Source organism: Myxocyprinus asiaticus, chromosome 33, assembly GCF_019703515.2.
Source record: "Myxocyprinus asiaticus isolate MX2 ecotype Aquarium Trade chromosome 33, UBuf_Myxa_2, whole genome shotgun sequence".
Lineage (NCBI taxonomy): Eukaryota > Metazoa > Chordata > Actinopteri > Cypriniformes > Catostomidae > Myxocyprinus > Myxocyprinus asiaticus.
This window is the reverse complement of record NC_059376.1, coordinates 38,846,507-38,872,615: the sequence shown is the minus strand read 5'-3', so window position 1 is coordinate 38,872,615 and position 26,109 is coordinate 38,846,507. Positions and strand designations below refer to the sequence as shown.

General features: G+C 40.3%; 1 protein-coding gene across 6 annotated transcripts in view; it reads left to right on the top strand.

Moving 5' to 3' along the window:
* Positions 1-26,109, top strand: part of LOC127424424 (plexin-B1-like) — a 92,814-nt gene that overhangs the window by 28,606 nt on the left and 38,099 nt on the right. For 2 of the 6 annotated variants that reach the window (XM_051669632.1, XM_051669629.1), the window contains exons 2-3: positions 18,669-19,782; positions 24,315-24,494. In XM_051669632.1, the coding sequence (XP_051525592.1) occupies positions 18,682-19,782; positions 24,315-24,494 (1,281 nt within the window). In that variant the 5' untranslated portion in view covers positions 18,669-18,681. Of the gene's footprint in view, positions 1-6,901; positions 7,038-18,665; positions 19,783-24,314; positions 24,495-26,109 lie in introns of those variants that run through there. The other 4 variants (XM_051669631.1, XM_051669626.1, XM_051669627.1 and 1 more) reach the window with 3 other exon arrangements.

Below are 26,109 nucleotides of genomic sequence, written 5' to 3'. Positions count from 1 at the left end.
TCAGATCATGGTGGACTTCTGCATCCTCCTCTGTAGAGCACTTTGAACCAGCCCACAAAATCAGAATAGCAAAGAATAAGCCACAAGTTTGTTGGTGCGTTTGCGGCGTTGCCTGATCTGCATAATTCCTTTAGTGAATCTGGCATTAAACCAGTGTGTGCAGATAACTGGCAAATTCATTCCCCGCTCAAGATACGGTCACGCTGCGCACATGGATATTTGCATATTGCGATATACACGATATATAGCAAAATCTCTGTCGATTGACACTTTATATCCTCGCCATGATATATATCATCGTATTGCCCAGCCCTAGTAGTATTAGTAGTAGTAGTAATCATATTGATTTACTCACACACAAATCATGGCCAGTATTAAAAGTGGTTGATAGCTCTTTGATAAAATCTGCTGGTGGAATCCCAAAACTGCAATGCAGGAACAGATATAAGACTTTGCGCCGAGATTAGATGTGGTTCTCAAAACAGCTTCATGCAATGACCTATTTCTCAAGAAAATAGCAAATTGCACTTTGCACCACTTCATTCAATATACCCACAGTTTGCGCACATACACCCACAGATAGCGCAAACACTTCCACCCATACCCACTTGTGTTCTGTGCTGGCACGAAAAATGCGCTTAGAATTAGCATTCTCATGAAAATTAGAAAAGACGTAGTGCATGGTCATTAAATTATTACTCTTTACTATATAATTATAATACATTTATACTTTTTAAAGCTACTAAAGTTATCCCAGCCAAGAGCAGAGTAGTTTTCTCGTTTTTGTTGTTGTTTGATAAAAATTTAATGACACACTAGAAAGCAGCAGGTCTTTTGGCTCAATTTACACAAGTCTGATATTTTGATATAAATACACTTTTTATACTGCTGTTCACATTCACTTTAGACATAAACGACTGTTTATATTAATATATCACCAAGACTGAATTTTAAGTATTTGCGCATTACCGCAATTCTGTAGGAGATAGATCATGTGATTTTAAGAATCAATATCGGGATTGTTAAAATAAAGATTTTTTTTTTTTTTTTTTTATCCTAAGAGATTTGGTGAGCTCTTTAGACTGGGGCTAGGAGGTAACCACCCAGATCACACAAGCAGGCAATCAGAATAGCCTAGTAACTGCATAGCAATACACTACAAACTACTCACTTTTGCATGGACAAGCACCACTCACATCTTAGTAAAATGTTCAAATCTAGCTATTTAGTATTGCCATGTGTTCTTCTGGATTAATGTTGCTTCTATTGTGTTTCTGGGTTTGTACAGTTGCCAAATGTGTTCCTTTTTAGTCCCATTTACTGATGTTTTTCCACCCACTGTTCAAATTTGCAACAACACATCAATTATTAATATTTTCAATTCATAGTCAATTAACAAATCCCAACTGCTGTGACGAAGCGTTCCAACGAGAGGACACTTTAATATCGCATGTGAGGTGTAGAGAAACTTATTTCTCATCTGCTGGAGCCTGAGGGGCTTCTGGATGAGAAGCGCAAACTGAATCGAAATGTCCTCAGAAATCCAGCGACGACTTATTATTCCACTCAGAGCGGTATGAGAGCGAGATATTTGGCTCGTCATGTATAAAGGAAACTGTGCTGCAGAAAGAGGTCATCGGTCATGTGCAGCCACAGTAGAGCCATTCACACCGTGACAAGAGCTGTCCAACACAAGGGGAGGTCACGGCGCTTCCGTTAACATACACACTGTCATCTTTATCAAGTCCCGCTTTGATATTGCAATAGGCATGTGGTTTGCGCATTTAAGCAGCTTTCCGTGACTGGACTGTTCTGTCGGAGAGATGGGATGATGGAAAAGTCAAATGGAGAGAGACCGGGGAAAAATGTCGAGTGAATTTTGGATGCCCTCGATTATGAGAGACTCTTTGGGCACTGCATGGCATGCAGTGGCACAGAGGGGTATAATTGCATTCTGTTAATGTTTTTCAATCACTCCTCTCTTTTCCACTTTTTCTTCAGAACCCTGATTTAAAGAATATTCCAGGGTTCAAGTTAAGCTCAATCGACATTGGCTGTGTGTTGTTCGGATTGGCCCTATTCACTTCCATTGTTAGATGTAACTGTAACCCCAAATATTTATTTATTTATTTATTTAAGAAAAGAAGGAAAGAGTCTAAATTAACTTTTGAGGTAATCAACATTATGCCACAAATGCTGTTGATTGAGCTTAACTTGTTTGAACCCGGAATATTGCTTTAAACTGCAGTAGCAAAAACAGCGTTAGAGTTGATTCGATTCACTATAATTCACTATAACAGAATGAACAGAATGAATAACAGATTCACTATAACAGAATGAATCCAAAACACTTATTTGTTTGCAGCATCACTTAAAATAGGCTAGTGGTTTAAAAACCGGGGGGGCTGGGGGCCATTATATTAAAATAATCCAACTTAAAGTTATAGTTCACCCAAAAATAAAAATTCTCTCATCATTTACTCACCTTCATACTATGCCAGATGTGTATGAATTTTTTCTTCTGCAGAACACAAACAAGGATTTTTAGAAGAATATCTCAGCTCTGTAGGTCCATACAATGCAAATGAATGGGACCAAAACTTTGAAGCTCCATAAAGCACATAAAGGCGGCATAAAAGTAATTCAAAGACTTCAGTAGTTTAATCCATGGCTTCTGAAGCAGATCTAATCGATTTTGGGTAAGAACAGACCAAAATATAACTCAGTAATAATAAATATTCTTCCTTGTGTTCATTTAGTGAAAAACATGCCTTGGTTATTTTTAACCAGATATTTACTATATTTTATTTCTTGTATTGAAGAATGCATTCTGTATCTACAGTGGCAGTTTGGTTGATATCATGGTTCCTCTGAGATATATACAGAATAACATAAGTTACATCGAATATCATAAAAAGGCTGAAAAATATTAAGGGTTTGTATTGCCCAGCCCTGGTGCCGATTCTGTGTGATGATATCTGTCATGCTTTGCTTTGAATGTGGGTGGTGGTGTTGTTGTTTTATTCAAACACAGGTTCTGCAAAGTTCAGAGGTCTGATTGTTGAACTGCTTTGAGTCATAAGGCATCACCAGACAAACCACAAGGTTCAAAACTTGATGATGCATCTTATTTTGAGCTACAGGGAAGATGCATGTCCAGCCAAAACTGTTCTCATTCTGTTCTCTTTCTCTAAATAGAGTTTTGTGTTTCTCAGTATTTTTTTTAGATTTCTAATACACTGATGCTCTTAAAGGAATCGCTTACCCAAAATGAACATCCAAAAATGAACATCCCTTACCTTCATGTCATTCCAAACTCGTATTCTGCTATTTTTTCTGTCAAACACAAAAGGAGGACAGTGACCATGTGAACCAAGCTTCCAAAAGTAGTCCAAATGATTCATGTGCTCTTGTCCAAGTCTTCTGAAGCCATTTATTATATATTTATTAAGTCCTTTTTTACTATATATTCTCCTCCCTGCCCAGTAGGTGGCGATATGCATGAATGCAAATCGCCAAAAACAAAAGAAGAAGAATGTGAAAGTGAAAGTGGAGATTGATGGTAAAAGACATAAATATTGATCTGTTTCTCACCCACAATTATCATATTGCTTCTGAAGATATAGATTTAACCACTGGATCTTATGGAATACTTTTATGCTGCCTTTATGTGAGTTTGAGCTTAAAAATATATTGTATGGACCTACAGAGTGGAGATATTCTTCTAAAAATCTTCATTCAGCAGAAGAAAGAAAGTCATACACATCTGGTATGGCATGAGGGTGAGTAAATGATGAGAGCATTTTTATTTAGGGGTGAACTGTTCCTTTTAGTTACTTTCTAAAATACTTTTTCAACTCAACATATTCAGAATAATGTTTCTGTTTCCTCCTTGTTCATTGTTGCACGGTAGTCATACACCCAGCCCCACATGTTTCTCCCTTACAATGACTTGTTATGGGGCAAACACAGAAACGCAGTCAGACTTACATGAACATACTGTAATTCATGCGTTTAATGTATTCTACATAAATAATATTATTTTTGAAATGTGTAACCCTAGTAATGCACTTAAAGTAATTAAATTATTTGAAAGTCAGTTACTGTAATCGGATTACAAGAATTTAAAATGTTACACTACTTTTGACCTCATTTGATTACAGTAACTAGTTTTTTTTATAATCGGATGACACCCAACACTGCTTATGGTTGTCTCTGTAATTTAAAATATGATAAGTGTGAGTATTTTAACATTAAAAAAGAACACACTTCATCTTTAACATCAGTTTTCTAAATTTGTGTGTTTGTTGTAACTGTTGGCATCTCTTTTAGATTTCTGCACTGTCCCCAGTGTGACATACCTCCCATAATAACAAGCTATTCGAATAATATTGATTATTGATTTTAGGCATCTCTAACAGCTTTGCCCTCTGTTTTCCGGAATATTAATGCTGTGGATATGTATTGATGTCTGCTCCGGAATGGATGGATGTGTGTGTGTTAGAATGTGTTTTTCACTTAGTATGTGCACTCCATTCACTGGTTGTCCTTGTGTGCCAGTGTGTATTTGAACTAGAAAAGCAGTTTAGAGTCCTCCTAACAAATCAGCATTGTTCTGTTGTGGGCTCAGTCCTTGGCTCTAAGAGTGTAAACAGACAACTTTTGGGCTGCTCCGTTTGCTGCCAAAACTTCCTATACGAACATACGCTTCGAGCCCATTCCTCCAAACACGGCCCTCCGCTGTCATACTGCGCCGCTATTTTTAATTCCGTTCCATTGTCATGCACAAACCGGTAGCGTTTTATTCGAAAGTGATTGTAATTAAATGAGAGCCAATTCGTGTTTCCTCGCATCCTCTCCTCCCCCTCACTTCATTATTTCAGGGATGCATCCATTTTTTTTTCCACCTGCCAATAATGGTTTCCACCCACCGTTGCGCAGATTTCCCCCCAATTACTGCATGTCACCCTTTCACCCTCCGCCTCACTCCTCCCTCCCCGTCCATTCATTACGCTCGCTATCACTCTGCATCACTCTCTCTCTTTTTTCTCTGGTCACTCTGTCCATCTTCGCCCCTGTCTGGTGCCTCCATCACTTTGTGCGCTGGATTAATATTTTATGAGCTCCTTGATGACAGGTTTTCACTGCTGAGCAAACAGCCCCAGCTGAGACAACCCCCTACCCCACCCACCCCCCCCCACCCCCCAGTCTCCTGCATGCCTACTCATCAGTAAGCCCACTAGGGAGTCCTTCTCTCTCATCTCTCGCTCCCCTTCACTGACTCTCTCACTTTCTATGACTTTCTTCTCTGGCACTAACTAAATACAATGAGCCATTGTATTTTCTTTGCTCTGTCAAGAAGAAGCTGCATTTTGGGGGGGGGAGGTGTGTGTATGTTTGCAGAAAGGTGTGCATATGTTTGCAGAAAGGTGTGCATATGTTGCTGTAATGATTCTCCCTCTGGTGTATTTAAAATACATCCCTTTTAAATACACTTGTAAGGTGACACCGTGGGAAATGTCACAGCTGGGTGACATTTGACAAATGAAGCCCAGCGGATGGCAAAGAATCTACTAAAAGAGGTGCATTCAAGAGATCCACATTTGTTTCAATTGGTATTGTGAACTCGACAGTATCCGTGTCAAAACCCCCGGTGCAACAGAAACATGCGGGTGTCAAACCCCATCTGCTCCCTCCAGCTGCGGTGCAGCGAGGCGTGTCCGAGCCTCCCCCCACCCGAACACCCCAAATACACCCAAGATGCGGCTTTAAATGCAGACTGTTTAAATTCGCTTCTGAGAGAGTGAACATTAAATATTAAGGGTAGGTACCACAGGCAAAACTAAAGATTTGGGTTGGATTTAACAATTTTGACTTTACACTATATTTTGCAACTGTTAAAGTTTTAAACTAATCCAAAGTAGCCAGTGGAATGTTTTACACAATTTTACATCACCTTTGCATGCTACACCTGTTGGTTAGCATCACTCTTTTTTGTAAATGTAGTTTTATAATTGGTACAGACTTAGCCTAATTTGAGACTTTTTTTTTTATGATATTGATGGTAAAGATCTGAGGTTTTTTTTTTTTTTTTTTTAAGCTTTTATACCTGCCATTTTATTTTAAATGGACAAAAAGCCTATACTGTTAAGTGTTTTGTTTATCATTTTGCTAAATACGCCTTTTGACAAAAAAGTCTTACAATTACTAATCACTGTTGATCACATTTAAACCAAAATTAAAGTTGTGACATTTTACGTGGGGTCTTTTTTAAATAATATGCAAATGTTTGTATATTTAATAGCATGAGATTGTCTAATTTGCGTATTTTATACGTTTAAATTGGTCACTATAATACAAAAAAAGCTTGTTTCTATATTTACTTTGACAGTTCCATTTTGATCAAAGGTTATGTTGTTTTGATAAAGTGATTTTAGTCGTTTTGCTAACTTTATCACATTTTCTAACTTTATCCACGCTCCCTGTCAGCAAAGCCCCGCCCTTCAAACACACATCAGCCAACCCAATGTTAGCACACCCGAGCGCAGAAAATGATTGACAAGGAGAGCGCGTTTCTGATTGGCTAACATGAACGGGCCGCTCCCAGAATCTTTTTTGCTGTTTATAAAGCCCAGGGCGATCACAAAGATGTGAGAGAACAACTAATTCAGATAATGGGGGTTATGTGTTCTATTAAAAAATAGAGGGAGAGAGAGAAATAAAATAAATATTGTTGACAGAACCTTTAAAGGAAAGAAATCTTTTTAGCGTATTCACCTGTAATAAGGACAACTCCGCCTACTCCATAAGCGCCCCATTGAAAACTGTTTCATGACGTGTTCGGGAAGACCCGCCCACTCCCTTCAGAGCCACTGTTCGCTGCTCGCCCGAGTCTGTGAGCCGCTTCGCAACAATGTGCACACGCATAATGGGATTTACCGGGTTCACTTTCAATCGCTTTTGTTTTAAAAATAACAAGTGTTATATATATATCGCTTTGACTTCTAAGGGGATGAAACGCAGTGCCGCTGATTGAAGTGAGTATGAAATATGCGCTGGACAACTTTTGAGACTTTTTTGTGTTTTGGGATCGCGTGCGCTAAATTTGTTACTCTGTAGATGCTTTTTTATCTTAAACTTGTCATTCAAAACATATTCAGTGTTTGCTATTTAAAGAGAAGAAATGTGTAAGTTAAAGAAGGGAGTTCTTTTGAAGGAAAATGCTTTGGATTGCATTAAATTGAGTTATAGTCACATTAAATATCTCAGGTTAATTACACGATTAAGGTGTGGGGAAAAGGAATATTGTATTGTTTACATCATTTAACCCTCATGACATTTAGTATTTAGGTGCTGTCTGTGCGCTCAACATAATGCATCTTTGTGTTGCAGCTGTTTGTTGTTCAGCATGTTCTGTTCTCACTTTATATTTAATAACCTTTCAGAAGGTTCACTGCAGTCAGAGACATCTGAGAATATTCATTGATATTTTTGTATTTATTATTCTATTTCAAGAATGAGCTTTAACAAGCTTCACTCTCCCCACTTTAGAAAAAAAACTAGGTTTTCATTTTTTTTTTTTTTTTTTTTAAGTGCCTGTCAATGAAATGTGGTCTAAAAACATCTAAAACTGAGACACATCAGTTTATTTCAAAGTGTTTTTGTTTACAACACACACACACACACACACACACACGCACGCATCAATGCAATTGAAACAGTATTATCAGACAGCTGTGTTGGCATATTCAAAATGTATTCCCAAGACTCCAATTAGTCCAAGGTGACTAGTCAAAGACCTACAAATGCCACGCTAACCTGTTGTGTTGTGGATCTAATGTATTCAGGCTTAATTGGAAGATAACTTGATGTTTAATCACACATTTACTCAGTGGTTTTCCAGCTACTGTATCAGCAGCTTGCGGTTATTGTACCATTCCTCCGGGGAGGTGTGGCGTGCCACTGTAGGAGTCTGAATTGGGATTCTGTCTCTTTGCCAGGCTCTACTAAGTTTCAGACCCGGAGAAATGAAATCTGAACGTGTCTCTTTCACTCTCTCTCTTTTTCACACACACTCACTCCTTTCCCACTCCCCCTTGTTATGACTCCATTGTCTCCCCTCTAAATGCCTCCTCCCTTCTAGTCCCGCAGGAGTGGTGGGTTTTCACCTTGTGCTCAGCATATGGGGGGCGTAATTTGCTGCTTGTGTTGACATTCTTTATTGTTTTGTGCACCCGGCCGGTACCCACAAACAAGTTTGGTTTTTTTTGTGCCTCCCTGTTGTCCTTAATTTGAAATTGCATGTTTTTGCCATTTTCAAAGGCAGCGCTTATCTCGTAAAGTGTTTGGCTTGTAAACACATCGGGGAACCTTCATTCAAAGTCATGACGCTCCCCAGCCGGGCAGACAAAACATACAGCTGTCGTTTCTGGCCTCTAAAACAGCTATTAAATAAGGTGTGTAATGTAAAAAGTAGTCAGTGAGTTCAGTGACAGCTCCCTTCCAGTTATTTTTACCGGAGCGAGCGTGTTTATCTGCCCCATCAAGTAATTAATGTTGCATTTTTATGCACGCAGCTGCTTGTCAAGGTGGTGATGAAAGCAGGGGCCGTTTGCGAGTCTGGAAGTGCGAAAATGAGAGCCGAGGATAAAAACCTAATAATCATCATCAAATGGTTTGATGCTTCCAGAACTGTTTTTAAAATTCACAGAGAGTAGATGCACTTCTCGCACTCATCCAGCTTATGAATATAGATGTGCACCTTTCTAACCTGCCAAAACTGCGGAATTAAATCACCGTGAAATTGAAATGGCAGCTTTTTTTTTTTTTTTGTAGGTTTATTATGATAACTCTAGCTTGTTTTCAGAGCACTAGCCAGTGTCGTTTTCTTGCAGATTTTCAGAGTTTTCTTGCGATTAAACCGTTCTCAATCATAATTATATCTCCCATTGTGGCCATTATGGCTCATTACCATCAAAATAAGATGTCATCATATTTGTTTGTTCGGAGAGGTGATAATTATAGGGGGGCGGAAATGATTGGTTGCCTGACTCACTTCCTCCGACCATGTGTGTGTTTTTCACCAGAAATTCCTTCAGGATCCAAACAGCATGCCACAGCACCCTGCTAACCTCTGCTCGCTGGCAAACTCTCCTTACCGTAGCGCTCCAATGATATCAAATATCTAGGGTCTGTGAAATATGCGCAAAATATTCATGAGCTCAGTTGGAGACTATAAAGAAGAGATGAGGAGCGGCTTTGGAGGAAGCAGAGGACAGATTGGAACAGCGAGATAAAGATAGTTGAGTTGATGTGTAGGGAGGGAGTTCAACAAAAATGAAGATTGAGTAAATGCGAAACTGAGCGAGTGTCTTGTAGAAAATATTAGAAATCTGAGTACCCAACAACTGTCTCTGATGAAATATGCAAGAGGTTAGATTGCTAATCGCTGTATTTTATCACACTCCATTTCATTTGCAGTTTCCGTTCTTCAAACATCTAGACGCTCTTTGTTTTGTTTTTCTTTTTTCTTTCTTTTTTTTTTTTAAACTTCCCCCACCTTCACTCTCTACCCACTCTTCTCTGTTTCCATATTTCCCAAAGTATCAGCCCCCTCGCTTGGGCGTAGAGTATGGAAATGAGAACCACTGCACACCCTAGGCACGCTCTCGCTCGCTCGCTCGCTCACTCTCTCTCTCTCTCTTTCTCTCTCTGTCTGTCTGTCTGTCTGTTTCACATACACACACACACTTACGCTGGGTGTGCTGACACTTTCATGCCTGGCATCAAAGAGACTTGTAAATCCCAGTCACTCTCACTTTCAGCGTGCGTTCAAAGCACCAACGCGAGCGCTGTAATAATGGCTGGCATCTCCTCAATGTGCCCGTTTCTGAGAGATGGTGAAACGTGTTGCAAGGCACTTTGTCTTTGTCTTGCACCACATTTGCAGGTTCATTTCCACTGAAATTCTTCACACTGACACTTGCCGTAGCATGACACAATCTCACCTGCCCCCATCTGCTGTGGCAGCCCACCCTAACTGTGCACTCTTTGTGCAACAGACGTAAATGTAATGAAAGCCATCTTACCTTAGAGGTCCACGCCTTGAACTTAAGGAAAAGTGATTGCAATTAAGCACAAATGTCAAGCCATTTTGCCAGAATGGAATAATTAACTGTCATTAATTTACAGTGTGCCGCTACATGCAGAATTTAGCAAAAAAATCAACGTTAATTAATGCACGTTGAAAGATTGCAGACCATATAGGACTGTCAGTTCAGACATTCTGGTTAAGAGAGATGTTTTGTCTGGTACGTAGTGGAAAGATGATAGACAGTGATACATGTCATGAGACATGTCTTTGTCTTGCATCAGAATTCCAGGTTTATTTCCGCAGAAATTCCTTACAGTTGGCAGCATGGCACGATCTCTCTGCACCCTACCCGCTGTGATGTCCCACCTTATCTGCGCCCTCTTTGTGTGGCATGTGATCAGACATAAAATGTGGTGCAAACATCTTAACTTAGATGTTTTGAAAGATCAAGCTGATAAATCAATCGACATTTTGAAATTTATTTACTTTATTTCTTTTTATCCCCCTTTTTCTCCCAATTTTGGAATGCCCAATTCCTACTACTTAGTAGGTCCTCGTGGTGGTGTGGTTACTCACCTCAATCGGGGTGGCGGATGACAAGTCTCAGTTGTCATTCCACGCATCTTATCACGTGGCTCGTTGTGCATGACACAGCGGAGACTCCTAGCATGTGGAGGCTCATGCTACTCTCCGCGATCCACGCACAACTTACCACGCGCCCCACTGAAGGCGAGAACCACTAATCGCGACCATGAGGAGGTTACCCCATGTGACTACCCTCCCTAGCAACCGGGCCAATTTGGTTGCTTAGGAGACCTGACTGGAGTTACTCAGCACACCCTGGATTCGAACTCGCGACTCCAGGGGTGGTAGTCAGCGTCAATACTCGCTGAGCTACCCAGCCCCCCCGACATTTTGCCATTTTGAGATTATCACCATTGGCTGATGTTTGAGGATCAGATCCAAAATCTGCTGAAATCCTAGTCTATGGATAATGCAAATGTTTCTGTTTAGAATATTTTTTGTGAATTTCGAGTAAATATTCTGCATTATAGCAGATCAATAAATCGACCAGGTCTATAAAACAGTCAATAACTGGCCATTGTGAGATTATCGGACGATAACTGTTTCAGTTTCAAAATCTTCTGACAGCCTAGTCTATGGATAAAGCACATTTTCCTGTTTTCTAATATTTTTAGTGAATTACAAGTAAATATTCTGTAAAAGGTGTTGGTTTAGTTAAATCACATATTTTTACATCTAATTTGCTATAATTAACTTGTATAAGCCTATATCCCATTTTTATTGCCATCAAACCGGCTGTCAACCAGCCTGCTCTCTCTTTATTAGTATTACATCGGACATTGAAACAAATCCATACTGTGGTTGACCACTACTTAGTTCACACCTTGAACTTGTGAAAAAGTAAAAGAAATTGCAAAAATAATTTCCTGTTAAGACTTGCTTTTTAATCAAGCATTTGCAGCAATGAAGGAAACATGCTGGTTTTTATGATAAAGCTCAGTTAGATGTTAGGATGTTTACACCAAATATTCACCTATTCTGTAAAATTTTGAGAATTGGTTTTTGAAAAACCCACAATGATCAACCACTGTTCTGAAAATTGGGTGGGAACATGTCCCATCATAGTATATGGTGGCAACGACCCTGATTAGACCACATTTAAAAGTTGTACCCATACTATAATGTTTCTGCCAATTCAGATGCTGTACTTAAAATTAGGAGAGGCCTTTTTGTCAAACGCATAGAGAAAGACTGCAGAAGCAATTCCATCCTCTGACAGTGCAAACACACGGCATGGGTGGGGTTCGCACGTCTGTCTACTGGCTCACCCCCATGGAGAATTCATGGCCTCAGAAGCTCTTCGTTTTTTTTTAATACACGCAGACTCTCTTTTTGCTTTATGTCTGACTGCACCGGCTACATGCTTTGTGTGATGTCCTTCAAATTTTTGTTTGAATTGTGGATATGTGTGTATCTGTCTGGAAACATGTGTATGACTGCTTTGTGTCTGCTGTAGTGTTTAAAGCTCAGTTACGCTATGTAGTCAAGAATTAGACACGCATACACACTATCATTGCCAGCATGTCGGTTTCTATGGGTAATGAGTGTTGAGTGAGCTTAGCAACCCTTGCCAATATGTGCATTTTATAATATGCTGCTGTCTTCAAGAGTAAGTTACGGAGATTGAAAGGAAGAGACTGTGAACACACACAGAGAAGACAGGGGCGGCACGAGTGCTTCCAGGCAGAGTCAAGGGGTCAACCTGCAATTGAAATGGTTTTCCCTGGATTTATCGCACCTTTTGGGAGTGATAAACGCTGCGACCTCCATTTTAAGTTGTTTTTGCATATTCCAAAACATGATATTACTAGCGATTATACTCTTATTATAATTGCTATTGGTCTGGTCTTACAAAAGTATTCAGCAAAACCAGCCTCCATTTATTTCCGGCCATTGTCAGATCCCAGTTCTTTGTGTGCGTGTAAGGAAGAGCTCGTCTCCAATATATATTCTGCTGCTTTTTTTCCACATTCCTCATCACAAAGGCAATAGCTTCTCCTCTGTCTTATTCAATAGGGAGTGTGTTCTCTCTCTCTCCCATGGTGCCCCGATATTAACATTTAAGTAAAAAAACGGAGATGAATGCTGATGCTGCAAACACTCCTCCTAAATTCAAGCTGTGATACTGCTTGTTTTGACACTGCAAGAGACCTCCCGCTCACCCGATTTTAACGCACTTTTGTTCGGTGTCGTTCTCACACTGTCTACTGCTGTTAGGAGTATCTGTGTTGGAACGGCAGCAGCACACAGGGTGGTTTTCAGTCGGACCCTTTCCATATCATTTCTGTTTGCCATTTTTAGTTACATTTTTGGTGAGGATGTGGCTTGGTGAAGTGTCCTTTTTTTCCATGTTGAAATACTTTCTATCCCAGCTTAATATGCAGAGACAACTCTTAAGTCAGGCATTCGTAGGTTGATTTCCCAGAAAAGTATAAACACTGTGGCTCTGTTGCACGAACAAAACATTGTTCTGTTTGTTTAAGCTTCCCAACTAGCCCGACATACTGTAGCAACATTAGCTCATCCAGTGGTGCGAGTTTGGGGCGAGACTTTGCTATTTGGTCAGCCAATGGAAGATGAGGGGGAATGTTCGAGCAACCTGTTTCAAAGCAGTCAATATTTTATTAATTATGTTTGGTGAGGCAGAACTTACACACTTCACCTTTTAAATAAAACTTTCTAGGGATGCAGTCTCCAGTCATTTAAGATGACACTTCTGGCATTTAAGTATGTATATGTCAGATAATAGTATTACCTTTTAAAGAGGTCAAATCCTTTTTTCCCCACTTAAAATGTTAATCAATATCTCGTAATTTTAGTTTTAATGGGCCGTTCAAACCCAACTGATTTTGTAACATTTTTCTATTTAAAACAATGCATTAGATGGACATCTTTGACTGTTGCGCTGCGTTTCACAGTTTTTTCAGCTTGTCACACAGGAGTGCATAGCTTTTCAGACGTGTATCTTTCAAAAACGCATTTTGAGACACCTGTTTTCTGTTCTATTAATTGTGCTAGCTTTTAACGCAAAAACGGGTTAGGTGTGAATGGCTCCTTAAATTTTTTTTCAACCCCCTCTCAGGCCACATCCACAGTAATGTGTTTTCAAGCAAAAACCTATTTGTGTGGATGTGGCGGGCTCATGTTGTGCTGCGTCTAGCTTTTTTTAATGCAAGAACATGTTCGGTGTGAACGCCCCCTTACAAGACCATTTTCCACCCTCTCTCAGGCCATGTCTGCATGTGTTTGAAAACGCATTAATTTAGCTTACAATGATGTTTACATCTCTCATCCACAATAGGATGTTGTTTTCCTCCACTGAAAATTAGAGTATAGAAAATCAGTTATGTTCTCCATAACAGGTTACTTTGGAAAATGATGATGTTAGAAAACTAAAATGGATTAGTGTGGATGTGGCCTCAGATCCTTAAACTTTCATTTTGGCAGCTTAGTTTAAATACAGACTTTGTGGACTGTGGAGGGAGTTTTGAGTTCTGAAAGTTAGAGTATGTTCAAGCAGCCTACATCAAACTCTTATGTATATACGTATTTTTTCTTAAAAGATCAAGGAAAACTGTTACATTTTTCATGATATGAAAAGTACTCTAGAATCCATTTTTTGCTGACTGCGGAATGTCCAATGTATGTATCATTAAATTCCATGTATCATTTCACTCTAAATGCAAGTCAGCATCATTTAACATTTCCTGTTGTGCCAGTCCTTGACAAAGCAGTTTGTGATTGAGGATAAAGATGAAAGACCAACTGACGTCTGTCTGGTCCTATTCCTTTTGATCGTGTTCATTAAACACAGATAACACAAGTCTGTACGCTAGTGATACAAAAGTAGCAGCACAAGGCAATGTTCTGCTTTCAGCCCTCATAAACAAGGTGCCGAGTGAACTCTCCAATCTGAAGCTTAATTGAAAAGAAGTGGATAATCTTGCCAGCATGTCAGACTGTCCTTTTCTTGCTCACCATCCCTTTGAAGGTGAGACAAGGTAAAATGTTATGCATACTGATAGACTCTTGCTTCTCTGGATTTTTTTTGGTACCTGTCCTCTCCTTTGCTCTCTCTCTTCATCTCTCATATACCAGGCCCTGAAGACTTCTTCACTGCTGTGATATTAATTAAAGATGACTCTCTCATTTTTCCCTTTGTAACTTTCTTGCTACATCCTTGCTGTCCTCTGATACTGTTTCTCCTTCAAAAATGAAATCAAGTTTAGTGTACTGATTTAGTTAAGCCGCTATCTAGACTTGACTTGTTAGTGGTGCTTGCTTTTATCAATTTTTATCACCACATTTATCACGCAATATTACTATTACTCATATTGGAATTTGAACAAACTACTAATCTTAAGTATTAAAACTTTGGCACGTAACTTGTTTCAAATTGGACATGAATATTACCTCAAAGCATGTGACTTGTTGAGATGTGTTATTACTTTTCTATGCGGTCAGATGATAAAAAAGGGGTGACAAAATCCTATAGACTTACCAACCCTTATCTAGGGTATCTAGGTCCAGTTAACAACCACCTAGCAATGCCTTAGCAACCGCACAGAACACCCTAGCAACCTCATAGCATTGTGCTAAAACCACTCAAAACCCTTGCAACCGTCCACAGCACCCTAGCAACCGCTTAGCATGTCTAGCAACTACCCAGATCACTCTAGTAAACACAGCATTGTGCTAAAAACATTCAGAACAGCTTAGCAATTGCACAATGCCCGGGCCACCACCCACAACACTTTAGCAACGTCCTAGCAACCACCCAGAGCACCTTAATAACTGCATAGCAACGTACTTACGACCCCCTTTAGAACACCTTAGCAACTGCATGGCAATGCCCTGGACACCACTCTAAACACAGTTGCAACCACATAACATTGAACAAAAAACAAAACACTTAGAACATCTTAGCAATTGCATAACCACACCTTAGCAACCACCCACAGCACCCTAGTAACCCACAGTGCCCTAGCAGCCACCCAGATCACTCTATTAAACACACAGAATTGTGCTAAAAACCATTCAGAACACCTTAGCAATTGCATAACAACACCCTCGCAACCAAATGTGCCAAAAACCATTCATAATACCTGGCCACCACCCACAATACCTTTGCAACTGCATAGCAGCATGCTTACAACTGCTCAGAACAACTTAGCACGGGCAACGCACTGGCAACCATGGCAAACATGCTAACAACCACATAGCATTGCACTGAAACGACTTTGAACACTTACCAATTACATAGCAGTTCCCTGGCAACCCCTAAGAATCGTGGTGCCAAGTTTTGCACAGGCTAACATCACTCACATTTTCTTCAGGAAATGTAAAAATCTAGTTTTTATTGTTGTGGCTTAAGACACAGTGTATCTTTTGTTTATTTTCTCTTCCTTTCATTCAAAGGTTTATAACTGAATGTAACAGCTGCTGCTCATGGCTTTCGACTGGTTGATTAAAGCGGTGTGTGTGAATCAGCAGTCAACACTTTTTTTTTCTCGGGTTCATCAGTAAAATCAGAAAGGCTACAGCTACAGGCATCATGCATAATTTAGCACAACTTCTTCACATCTCTATTACTTTTTATCTATCAGCGTTTTCTCATATTTTTGCGCAAACTCTCCTTTTCTCTCTGCTTTGCCCTGCTTTGCCACCACCTCTTACTCTTTGCCATCTAACCTTGATAGTTCCAAGGAATGCTTAAATCGCTCATGTCATCTGAGTGAGGAAAGGTTGGTAAAAAGAGTCAGACACTCTGAGACCAACACAAACACCCTCAAGGGATTTTAATAATAACAGGTGTCTGCGTCTGGCACATTTTGGTATGTTTTATCAGCCGCTGTTCTTGTGTTTGCTGCTCATACGCTGGCAAATACTCTTTTATGAAGTAGACTCTAGTATTCTTGTGCTTTTTTTGTTGTTGTTGTTGTTGGTCTTTTTGTTGTGCTGGACCAAAGCTGGCAGTCTCAGTCAAGCATCCTCTGCTGCCTGTGTGAAGGTGGCAGGACTTTGAAGAACAAAAGAATGTTTGAAGCCTGTAGTCTGTGTTGCACTGTGATGTGCGCCAGTAGGTATTCTCCTGTGGTGTTTACAGTTGCAATCAAAATTATTCAACCCCCCTGACCAGCAAAACATTCTGGTGATGTGAATTAAAACACATAAACTAAAACCTCAGTAAACAGTCTAAGTTTTTAATACACATTTGAGTGATTTTGAGAACAAAGAGTTCAGTTTACCCAAATTTTAAAATAAAAAATAATTAATTCTCTCCACAAATGTCGTCAAAAATATTCAACCCTCAAAGTCAGTCATTTGTGGAGCATCCTTTATCCTTAATAACAACAAATAAATGTTTCAGGTAAGTGTTCTCAGGCTTCAGACACCTCTGTTAGAATCTTTACACATTTCTCATGAGTAAAAGCTTCCAGCTCATTGAAATTTTTTGGTTTCTGTGCTGCCACTGCTTCCATGAAATCCCAACAAAGGTTTGCAATGGGATTTTAATGATGGACTGAAAGGGCCATATAAGGACATTCCACGACCCATCCCTGAACCAGATTTTGGACAACTTGGATGTATTCTTGGTGTTAATGTCTTGCTGGAAAGTCCAGTGATCACCGAGCTTCAATTTACACACTGAAGGCATCACATTTTTCATGCCAAAATGGCCTGATACCTGAAAGAATCCATGGTGTCAGTCACATAGTCAGGATAGCTGTTTCCTGCAGCCGCAAAACACCCCCAGAACAGGACTGACCCACCTCCATGCTTGACTGTGGGATTGTGTCGTTCTTGTCCTCACCTTGCCTTTCTTACTCCAGACGTAGCTGACCCATGGTTCTAAAACTCATTTTCAGTTTGGCATCATGCATCCATAAAACATTCTTCCAGGACTCCACAGGTCTTTCCAAATTCCTTCTTGAATATTCAAGTCAACATTTCCCTTAGTGAAGTTTTGCTTTCTTCCACACCCCAAGAAAGTTGCTGTTGTACCATATTTAAAAAATGTAGGAATGGTGCTGCCAACTTTGTCTATTGTAAATTGAAGTGGAAATATACTTTTAACCATGGCCTTTGTGTGTAGTGAAATAATCTCCTCTATTAGCTTTTGTGACAGCTTATATTTAATTGCATTTTTTTGCATATAAATACATTTTTGCTTACAATACTAAACATACATTTTAAAACTTAAGTGCCATTGGAGAGTAATGGCTTAATTTTCCTTTAAAACAATTACTTGTGTAGCCTTACATATTTAAGAAACAGCTACATGCAATAGGGGTTGAATAATTATGACATGGCTGTATTTTTAAAAAATCCTGCTATTTACAAATATTAGGTTATATATTCACACTATGGCTTTGAATGTGTCACTCAACTGATATAGATGTAAAGTTTAAAAATTCTGGGTCATCAGAAAAGCTTACATTTGTAAATCCTTACTGGGGGGAGGGGGGCAGCTGTATGTGATAACTTACCATTTGTCTTCTCTCTTTTCTTTCCCTCTCTTTTTAAATATCTTTTTTTCTCTATTTCCTTCCATGCACCCATCTGAATCATGTCCCCTCTCTGATTTCTGATTTAACACTTTATCTCACTTTGCTTTCTCACTGTCTTCCTCTCTTTCAATGACTCTCTTTTTGGGTTTGATGCATGTTGCATTTGTCTGCTATCTTTCTGACTTAATTCGTTTTCTAACTTTCCTCTGTTGTTTGCATTTTTCACCCTAAACCTTACTGTTTTTCCCCCTTTATCCATATCTTCACCTTTCCCTTGCTCTTCATAATTCTTTTCATGATATAATGCATGTTGCCTGCACTTTTCTGTGCAACCTATCTGACTCTCTGTTCTGACTAATTTTTATCCCCGTTGTTTGTATTCTTATGCTAATCCGCCATTCGGAATTCCATTTTTTTCATGCATCTTTTCAACTGCCCTCTCACTGTCTTTTCTTGATCTTTCTCTATCTCTTCAGCAGGTGAGGGGGTGCCATGCCAGCTGCTGCTCCCCTGTTGCTGCTCCTTGCCATCTTGTGGTGGCCTCTGGTATTGCCTCTGGCCCACGGTCATCCTCAGAGCTCCCCCACGTTCACCTCCCTTAATGGCTCCCGCCTCAATCACCTCCTGCTCGACAACCGGTCGGGTCACGTCTATGTGGGGGCAGTTAATGTGCTCTATCACCTCTCGCCAGACCTGCAGCTGCTCTCCTGGGGCAAAACCGGGCCCAAACTGGACAGCCCGGACTGTCTTCCCCCTATTGACCCCACCGATTGCACCCACGCTGAAACCACAGACAACACCAACAAACTTCTGTTGCTAGAAGTGGAAGGAGGACATCCACTTAGCCTGATTGTGTGTGGGACGGTCCTGCAGGGCATCTGCGAGAAGCGAAGTCTGGAGAATGTCTCACAGGTCCTGTACAAGACTGACAACCCTGTGGACACTCAGTATGTGGCTGCAAACGACCCTCGTGTGTCCACAGTGGGTGTGGTGGTGGAGCAGAAAGGAGTTTTGCTTATGCTTGTCGGGCGAGGTTACACCAGTAAAGGACCCGGTGGTATTCCGCCAATCACTATGCGGCGTTTAGCCCCAATTGGCCAACACTCTGCGCCAGCATTCTCCCACGAAGAATTTGGTAAGCTGGTTGTCGGTAGCTACTCGGAATACAACAACCACTTTGTGAAAGCTCTTCGCCACAACAATTACGTCTACTTCGTTTTCTCTCGGCGCGACGTGTGGGGTAAACGAGAGTACCGTACGTATGTTTCAAGACTTTGTGCAGGCGACCACAATTTCTACTCTTATGTGGAAGTGTCGCTCTCCTGTGGTGGAAGATACAATCTGGCACAGGCAGCCGTGCTTGGCATGCATCGTGAACAACCTGTGCTGTTTGTGGCCATGGCCATGGGGCAAGCGTCGACCCCTACACACGCAGACAGGTCGGCTCTTTGTGTGTACAAGGTGGAAGAGCTGGATAAAGCTCTGCATGGTGCCCAGCTGCTGTGTTACACCCAGGAGGGCAAAGATAGCAATGGCAAGGAGAAGGCTTACATAGAGTACGAAGTGTCCTCCAGTTGCTTGAAACTCCCGCAGGTAAGTCAATGCACCCGGTTTACAATCTTTTCTCAAAGAGGATTAGAACCCCTTGAAATTCATCATCTTGTTCTCAAAGGTTCTTTGATGCCCATGTACATATTTTACCAGTTTTTTTGTTCAGGCCGGTGTTAAATTTCGCCCACCTCCACTACCAAAAATAAGGGAATACCTCTGTAGAGCCCCCGCATAACAGCATAATTCAAGCATTAGCCAATGAGAATGTGGCATTCACTGTTTTTTGGCAGTTGCTTGCTCTTCAATAGCTGCTTATGTATAACCAGTCTCAGCCATAGTCGTACCGACCTACCCCAGCATGGCTTTAAAATGCGTTCCGCTAGCGGACGGAAGGAGTGGCAGCGTGATTGTAGCAGTTTTAATGAGGGTTAAATCCGCAGCTAAAATGCGATAAGTAGTAATATACAGCAAGTGAAAACCACAAGATATCAGCCCATTAACCGGGTCATGTAAGACAGCAGGGCGGTGCGGTTTCTTGACGACAGATCAGGGTCAGCAGGATTTTTTTGTGAAGGGGGTGTAAGTCAGGGCGAGTGGCAGCTGCCTCAGTGCTGACACGGATTAGCGTCCAGCTGCCTGCGCCAATGCTAATCCATACGGCATGCAGCGCTTGCTCTGGAGCAAAGCCCCAAACTTCTGCACGTCAAAGGGCAGGTTTAACATCTCTGCTCTGAATATTTCTGTCTTCAGTTTACCGAACCCAAATGTGGTGATAGGTTTTTATGTTAGCTGTTAGCAGAATGTAATTTTGGGAATACAGTAGTTTGTTGTTTATGGTTAGTTTTAGGTGTGACAGCGTTTCTAAGAGTGCAATCCAGAGAGGTTTTGTTTGAGTGACAATTGGAGAGGAAGTGGTAAGGGTACTCTTTGGGTTATTTTCTTTTTGTTTGTCTTTTGCTGTGTGGAATGGGGTAGTGTGTTTAGTATGAGCTTGGGAATAAAAAGGAATGATGTGTGTGACTGTATAGCCCCTGGGAGGGGGTTAAATCCAGCTTAGTGCTGCAGCTGGTTTCAGTTCCGCTGACCCATATCCTCTCTAAACTCACCACCCCGGTGACCAACACACACCGAAGTCTATTGAACATCTGACCTCAAAGTCACAATACTGCCACCACACCCCTCATTATGTGTTTCACCACATCTAAAATATAACTTCTCTAGGCTAGTGGATAGCCACATTATTAAGATGTTATCAAATTGCAACAGTTTTTGATCATGTCACTATGTGCATATATGTGACACGTGTGACAAAGCTAACATGAAATGGTGTCCACAACCCATTTTGCTTCCTTAACGTGTCAGCAAAAAAAAACTGGCTCAGCACCAGCCCCTAAGACGTTTCAGGCCAGAAGACACAATAGCCGCTTTTCCACTATCCGGCCAGTGTGAGCCAGGGTCATAAACTGGTCAGCTGGGGCCAATAGCCTAGGACCACGAGCCGCAAGACCAAACTCGCTCTGCATTCCACCATCGTTCCAAAAGCCCTGCAGCATTGCCCTAAAACCCACTTTTAATATGCCGCCCTGGTGCAAATGTCACACACCCCACCCATTTCACAAGCCAAAACAAACATGCATGTTATCTAGTTATATAGAATATATACATTTACATTGTATGGAAACGTTAGCTAGTTAGCAAGATTTAACATTGACAACTCACGACTTTAACTGCAATGGTGTCCCGAGTGGTCTCTCCACTAACAGCAGGACAATGTCCCAGCACACCGTCCATGATCTTGAGCCATGGAAAGTTCTTCCTTTTGGCACCGCTTTGTCCATTGTTCATCTTAACGGATTTGTAATGTGTCCGCAATTTTTTTCGTTGAGATGCAGGTGCTTGATGTCGCACAAATATGTTGACACCCAGAGATGTACAAAGTTAGTGATACACCTGTAGCACAAATGCTAGCGTAGCAGCACAGTTTGGGTTGCTAGGAACTCAACCCCTCCCTGTTATGCTAATGGGAGTGTTGCAGTTTTGGTTGTTTAAACATCATTTTCCAAGCATCTGGCAATTGAATTCCTTTATGGTTGGAGTTTTGAGAATTCAAGTAGGAATATCCCACATCCAACTCGAATAAAAGCAGTGTCTCGCAGAACTCTGGCTTTGACCGAGCCTCAATCCCCAGTTAGCTTTCTTTGGCCCAAGGGTAATCAGCAGACCAAAGGCCATTGGCTGTTGGCCCCAGGAGGCACGAATAAGCCCCGGAAGTGACAGTGGGAACGCAACTGTCCTTGGCACGCACTAGCACGGCCTGACAGTGGAAACATGACTAATAATGTCAGTGCTAATTATAGTTTTTACAACAGCAACAACTCAGTCTGAAACAAAACAAAACTAGATCACTTCTTCATAATCACATGATGCAGTCAGGGAATGGGTTTACTTAAGGGAGTTTTTAAGCTTTTTGATGCCAGAGACCCCCAAATATGATGATTCCCTTACAAGGGACCATCTGTATATTTTTATGTACTGTATAAGGAGGCATTATTGCTGTGTGATAGACTTAAATTATATTATATTATAAAGAAAATGTGTAAATAATTGGCTTTTATATTGTCATTGAACTAAAACCAAAGCAAATTATAAAAATATTTTCTGGAAAATATTTTTTCTACATACTATTAGAGTGCTTTTAGATTTATGCTAGGTGAATATAATAGGTCAGTTCAAAGAAAAAAAAATGTTCTGGGAGCAAAGCAAGTTATTACATCTTGATGAAAGATTATTCATTGTGCACTGATGAAGCATTCAAAATAAGGCCAGGAATGTGTATTAAGAAAGTAAACAGGATCAATTTTGATTTGTTAATGTTAATACCATGATGTTTTTTGATGCAACTTTAACAGTCTTAACATCTCAGTCATTCATAGGAAGTATTGCAAAATGGATCACACTGAGCCATATGAATCACATTTCCAGTAGGTGTTTGTTTGTGTGTGAGTGTGTGTGTAACCTACTTTTAAGTTAAATTGTGCGCCACCGTTCCGTTCTCCTGTGCGGCCACTCCCATCGGTTGGTTAGAGGTATTATTGTCTGTCTGTCCTATGACAGCTGCAGTTCCAGAATAGCATTAAGTCAAAACACACAGACCCTTGGCTCCAGTGAGAGTGCATCTAAAAATCACTCCCAGGCATTCATAGATGATGGGTTGTGCTTGACAGACACCATAATAAAAGCAGCTAAGAAAAGTATTGATTTTTAAGTACACTGCGAGGACAGGAAGTTTCTGATTCTTTCCAAATGCTAATATTTGAAAGACTTTGGAAGCTCTTGCCCAGTTTTTATAGTTCAGACTTAAAGGGATAGTTCACTCACATACAAAAATTCAGTCATTTACTCATTCCCTTGTTCCAAGCCCATATGACTTTCTTTCCTCAGTCACCATTCACTTTCATTGTTTCTTTTTCTCTATACAGTGAAAAGGAATGGTGATTGAGGCAAACATTCAGCCTAATATCTACTTCACTGAAGAAAGTGTATTGGGTGTACAAATGACAGTTTTTGAGTGAACCAACCCTTTTTATATTCAACATGTATTTTGGATATTAATTGTTTGTAACGCATCATCTCTCAGGGTTTTTGTCACTTGTAACCATGTGAGGTACACAGCTGTCTGTCTGTGTAATTAGCACATTGCTTGCACCTCATTATTTCCAAAACATTTAACATTCATTAATTCCTAAACTGTTTATCTTCCATTTGACCGAATTCAAAGTAAAAAGTTTTGGAAACTTACATGCAATTACAGAGATTCAATAGATTTAATATGAGAACACTTCTGGTGGTTTCTATTCTGAGTCTCACAAAGTGCATAAGAACAGTTGAGTCGTGTGTGTGTGTGTGTGTGTGTGTGTGTTCATGTGGGTTTGAATCCGGTCCGCGTCACACTGATCCCATTCCCCGTCATTCTCTTCAATAATGTCCTTTCTATGGTTTCTGTCAATAAAAATCACCAAAAATTGAGTTTTCTGAGCACTAAATTGTAGTCTTAGCCTCAGACAGCAGCACGCCCACGGAACGCCCACAGTCGGTTCAGTGACCGTCTGATGCTTATTGCCAGGTTACTTGGTTGAAACAATGAGCGCTATATCTTATCAAAGTTTTGAAATTAATTAGATATCCACAATCAGAACTGTATATTCTTCTTTGTTTTCCGTATTATGTCTGTGAAGCAATCTTTACTTATTAAAGTCTAAATGCATTTTCTCATTTTCTGTTAAATTATTCTTGATATTTTAGATAAACCAAGCTCTAAGTGCCACATAGAAACAAAATGAGTTGTGGTTGGTCATTTTACTTATCTTAGTGGGCGGTTCTTTGCCAAAATAAGCCAAAACTTTAGTCAAAAGTCTGGTAACACAAGACTAACGAAGTAAAATACCAACAAGTTTAGTAATTTCCTGACCGTTTTCAATAAATTTTCCTGTCTATATGGTAAAATTAGGAGCTGTGCATGACTAATGTATTTACATGACAGATGTATGTAATATAATGTTTCTGGTGTCGCGCAGGATTCTTTGACGGAGTACCCATGTGGAGGGGAACACACGCCCAGCCCCATCGCAAGTGCCATTCCTCTTGAGGCCACCCCTGCTTTCACCTGGACTCCACCCATCACCGCCATCGCCACGGCAACAGAGGTCGGCCACACTATCGTACTGCTAGGAGACAAAAGCGGAAGGCTGCACAAGGTATGACTCGCTGTAACCTGTTACTGACCATTTAATGGATGATCTTGAACCAGTTCATTAAATCGTCTTTTATTGGGAGTAAATCTGCAATTTTGGTGTTAGCTGGCTTAATCCTTAAGATACTTAACTATTAAACACCCACCATTCATCACCCAAGCACAATGGGAAAAATCAGCATGAAAAACTGACACTTAAAGGGATAGTTCAATCAAAAATGAAATTTCTCTCATCATTTAATATTGTTCCAAACCGGTGATTTCTTTCTTCCGTGAAACACAAAAGTAGATGTTAAGCTGTTTGTTTGCATCGATCACTATTCGTTTTCATAGCATTTTTTCCTGTGCAATAAAAATGAATGGTGAATAAGGCTAACATTCTCTCTAGAATCTCCTTTTGTGTTTCACAACAGAAAGTCATACAGATTTGGAACAACATATGGGTGAGTAAATGATGACAGAATTTACATTTTTGCTTGACAATACTCAGAATCCCACGCAGAATTTCAGACACTGTAGATTATTTTCAACAGCAGGATGTTTTTTTTTTTTTTTTTTTTTTTTTTTATAATAAGTGATACAGGCATATGCTAAATCACAAATAAACTCGGTATTTTTTTATCATTATTAAGGTTTCAATCAGGCAACTTGTCCGGTCGGGCAAGTAAAATTCACTTTGACTTGCCCTTGCAAAAATCCACTTGTCCAGGACAAGTGTTAATGTCGAGCCCTGAGTTGTATTGCCACTTTTCGTTGTCACTGTTTTTAAACAAAGTCGACATACCGACTCGTTCACGTTAATGGGCTCTTCTCTCTCATTCGGCTTAAAGCCAAAATGTTCCCACACCGGAGCTCTGGAATGCGGCTTTGAAACCAAGTCCATTTGGACTTATTCTTTCATACTTTCTGGCTGGATTTATGCAGTCGTCAGGAGAAGCACCTTTTAAAACACCTATTATCCTCGAGTAACTCATAATCTTCACCTGTCCGCTGTGTGTTTGAGTATGTGTGTGTGTGTGTGTGTTGCCTAAGCCCCGCCTCCAACACAGTGCGGACGAGAGCACAGACGCAGCGCAACTGGCTAAAATGTTGGTGACATTCATTCTTATGTAAACAAACACGCATGTAATCACAATGGGCAATATCGAGGTCAGCAAAAAATATCGATAACGTAATTATCGTGACAGGCCTATGAACTATCCCTTTAAACTCTAAACACCACCATCCGTCAAGGAAGCATAATTGGAAAAATCAGCATGGAAAAAATGATTTCTAAAGACCTGTTTACCATCATTAGGGGTCGTTTAAAAAAACAAACAAACAAACAAAAAACACATGGAGTAATCATAATCTGTTATTAAGCAGTAACTTGCCAGTAATGAGCAAACCACCCTAAAGCAGGGTAATATGTTATTAAAACCGATTTCGGTTTGCTCAGAGTTCAGCTAATGGGTTACATTATTTGTCATTACAAGGTTTTACTGAGTCATTATAATGTGACCTTGCCGATCAAATTGGATGGCAAACTTTTTTTGGTAGGTGAAAATGTATTTCGTTTTATCTCTTTTGTATCAGGAAACATTGCGAAACTCCTTGTATATATGAGGCCTGCCCTTCAA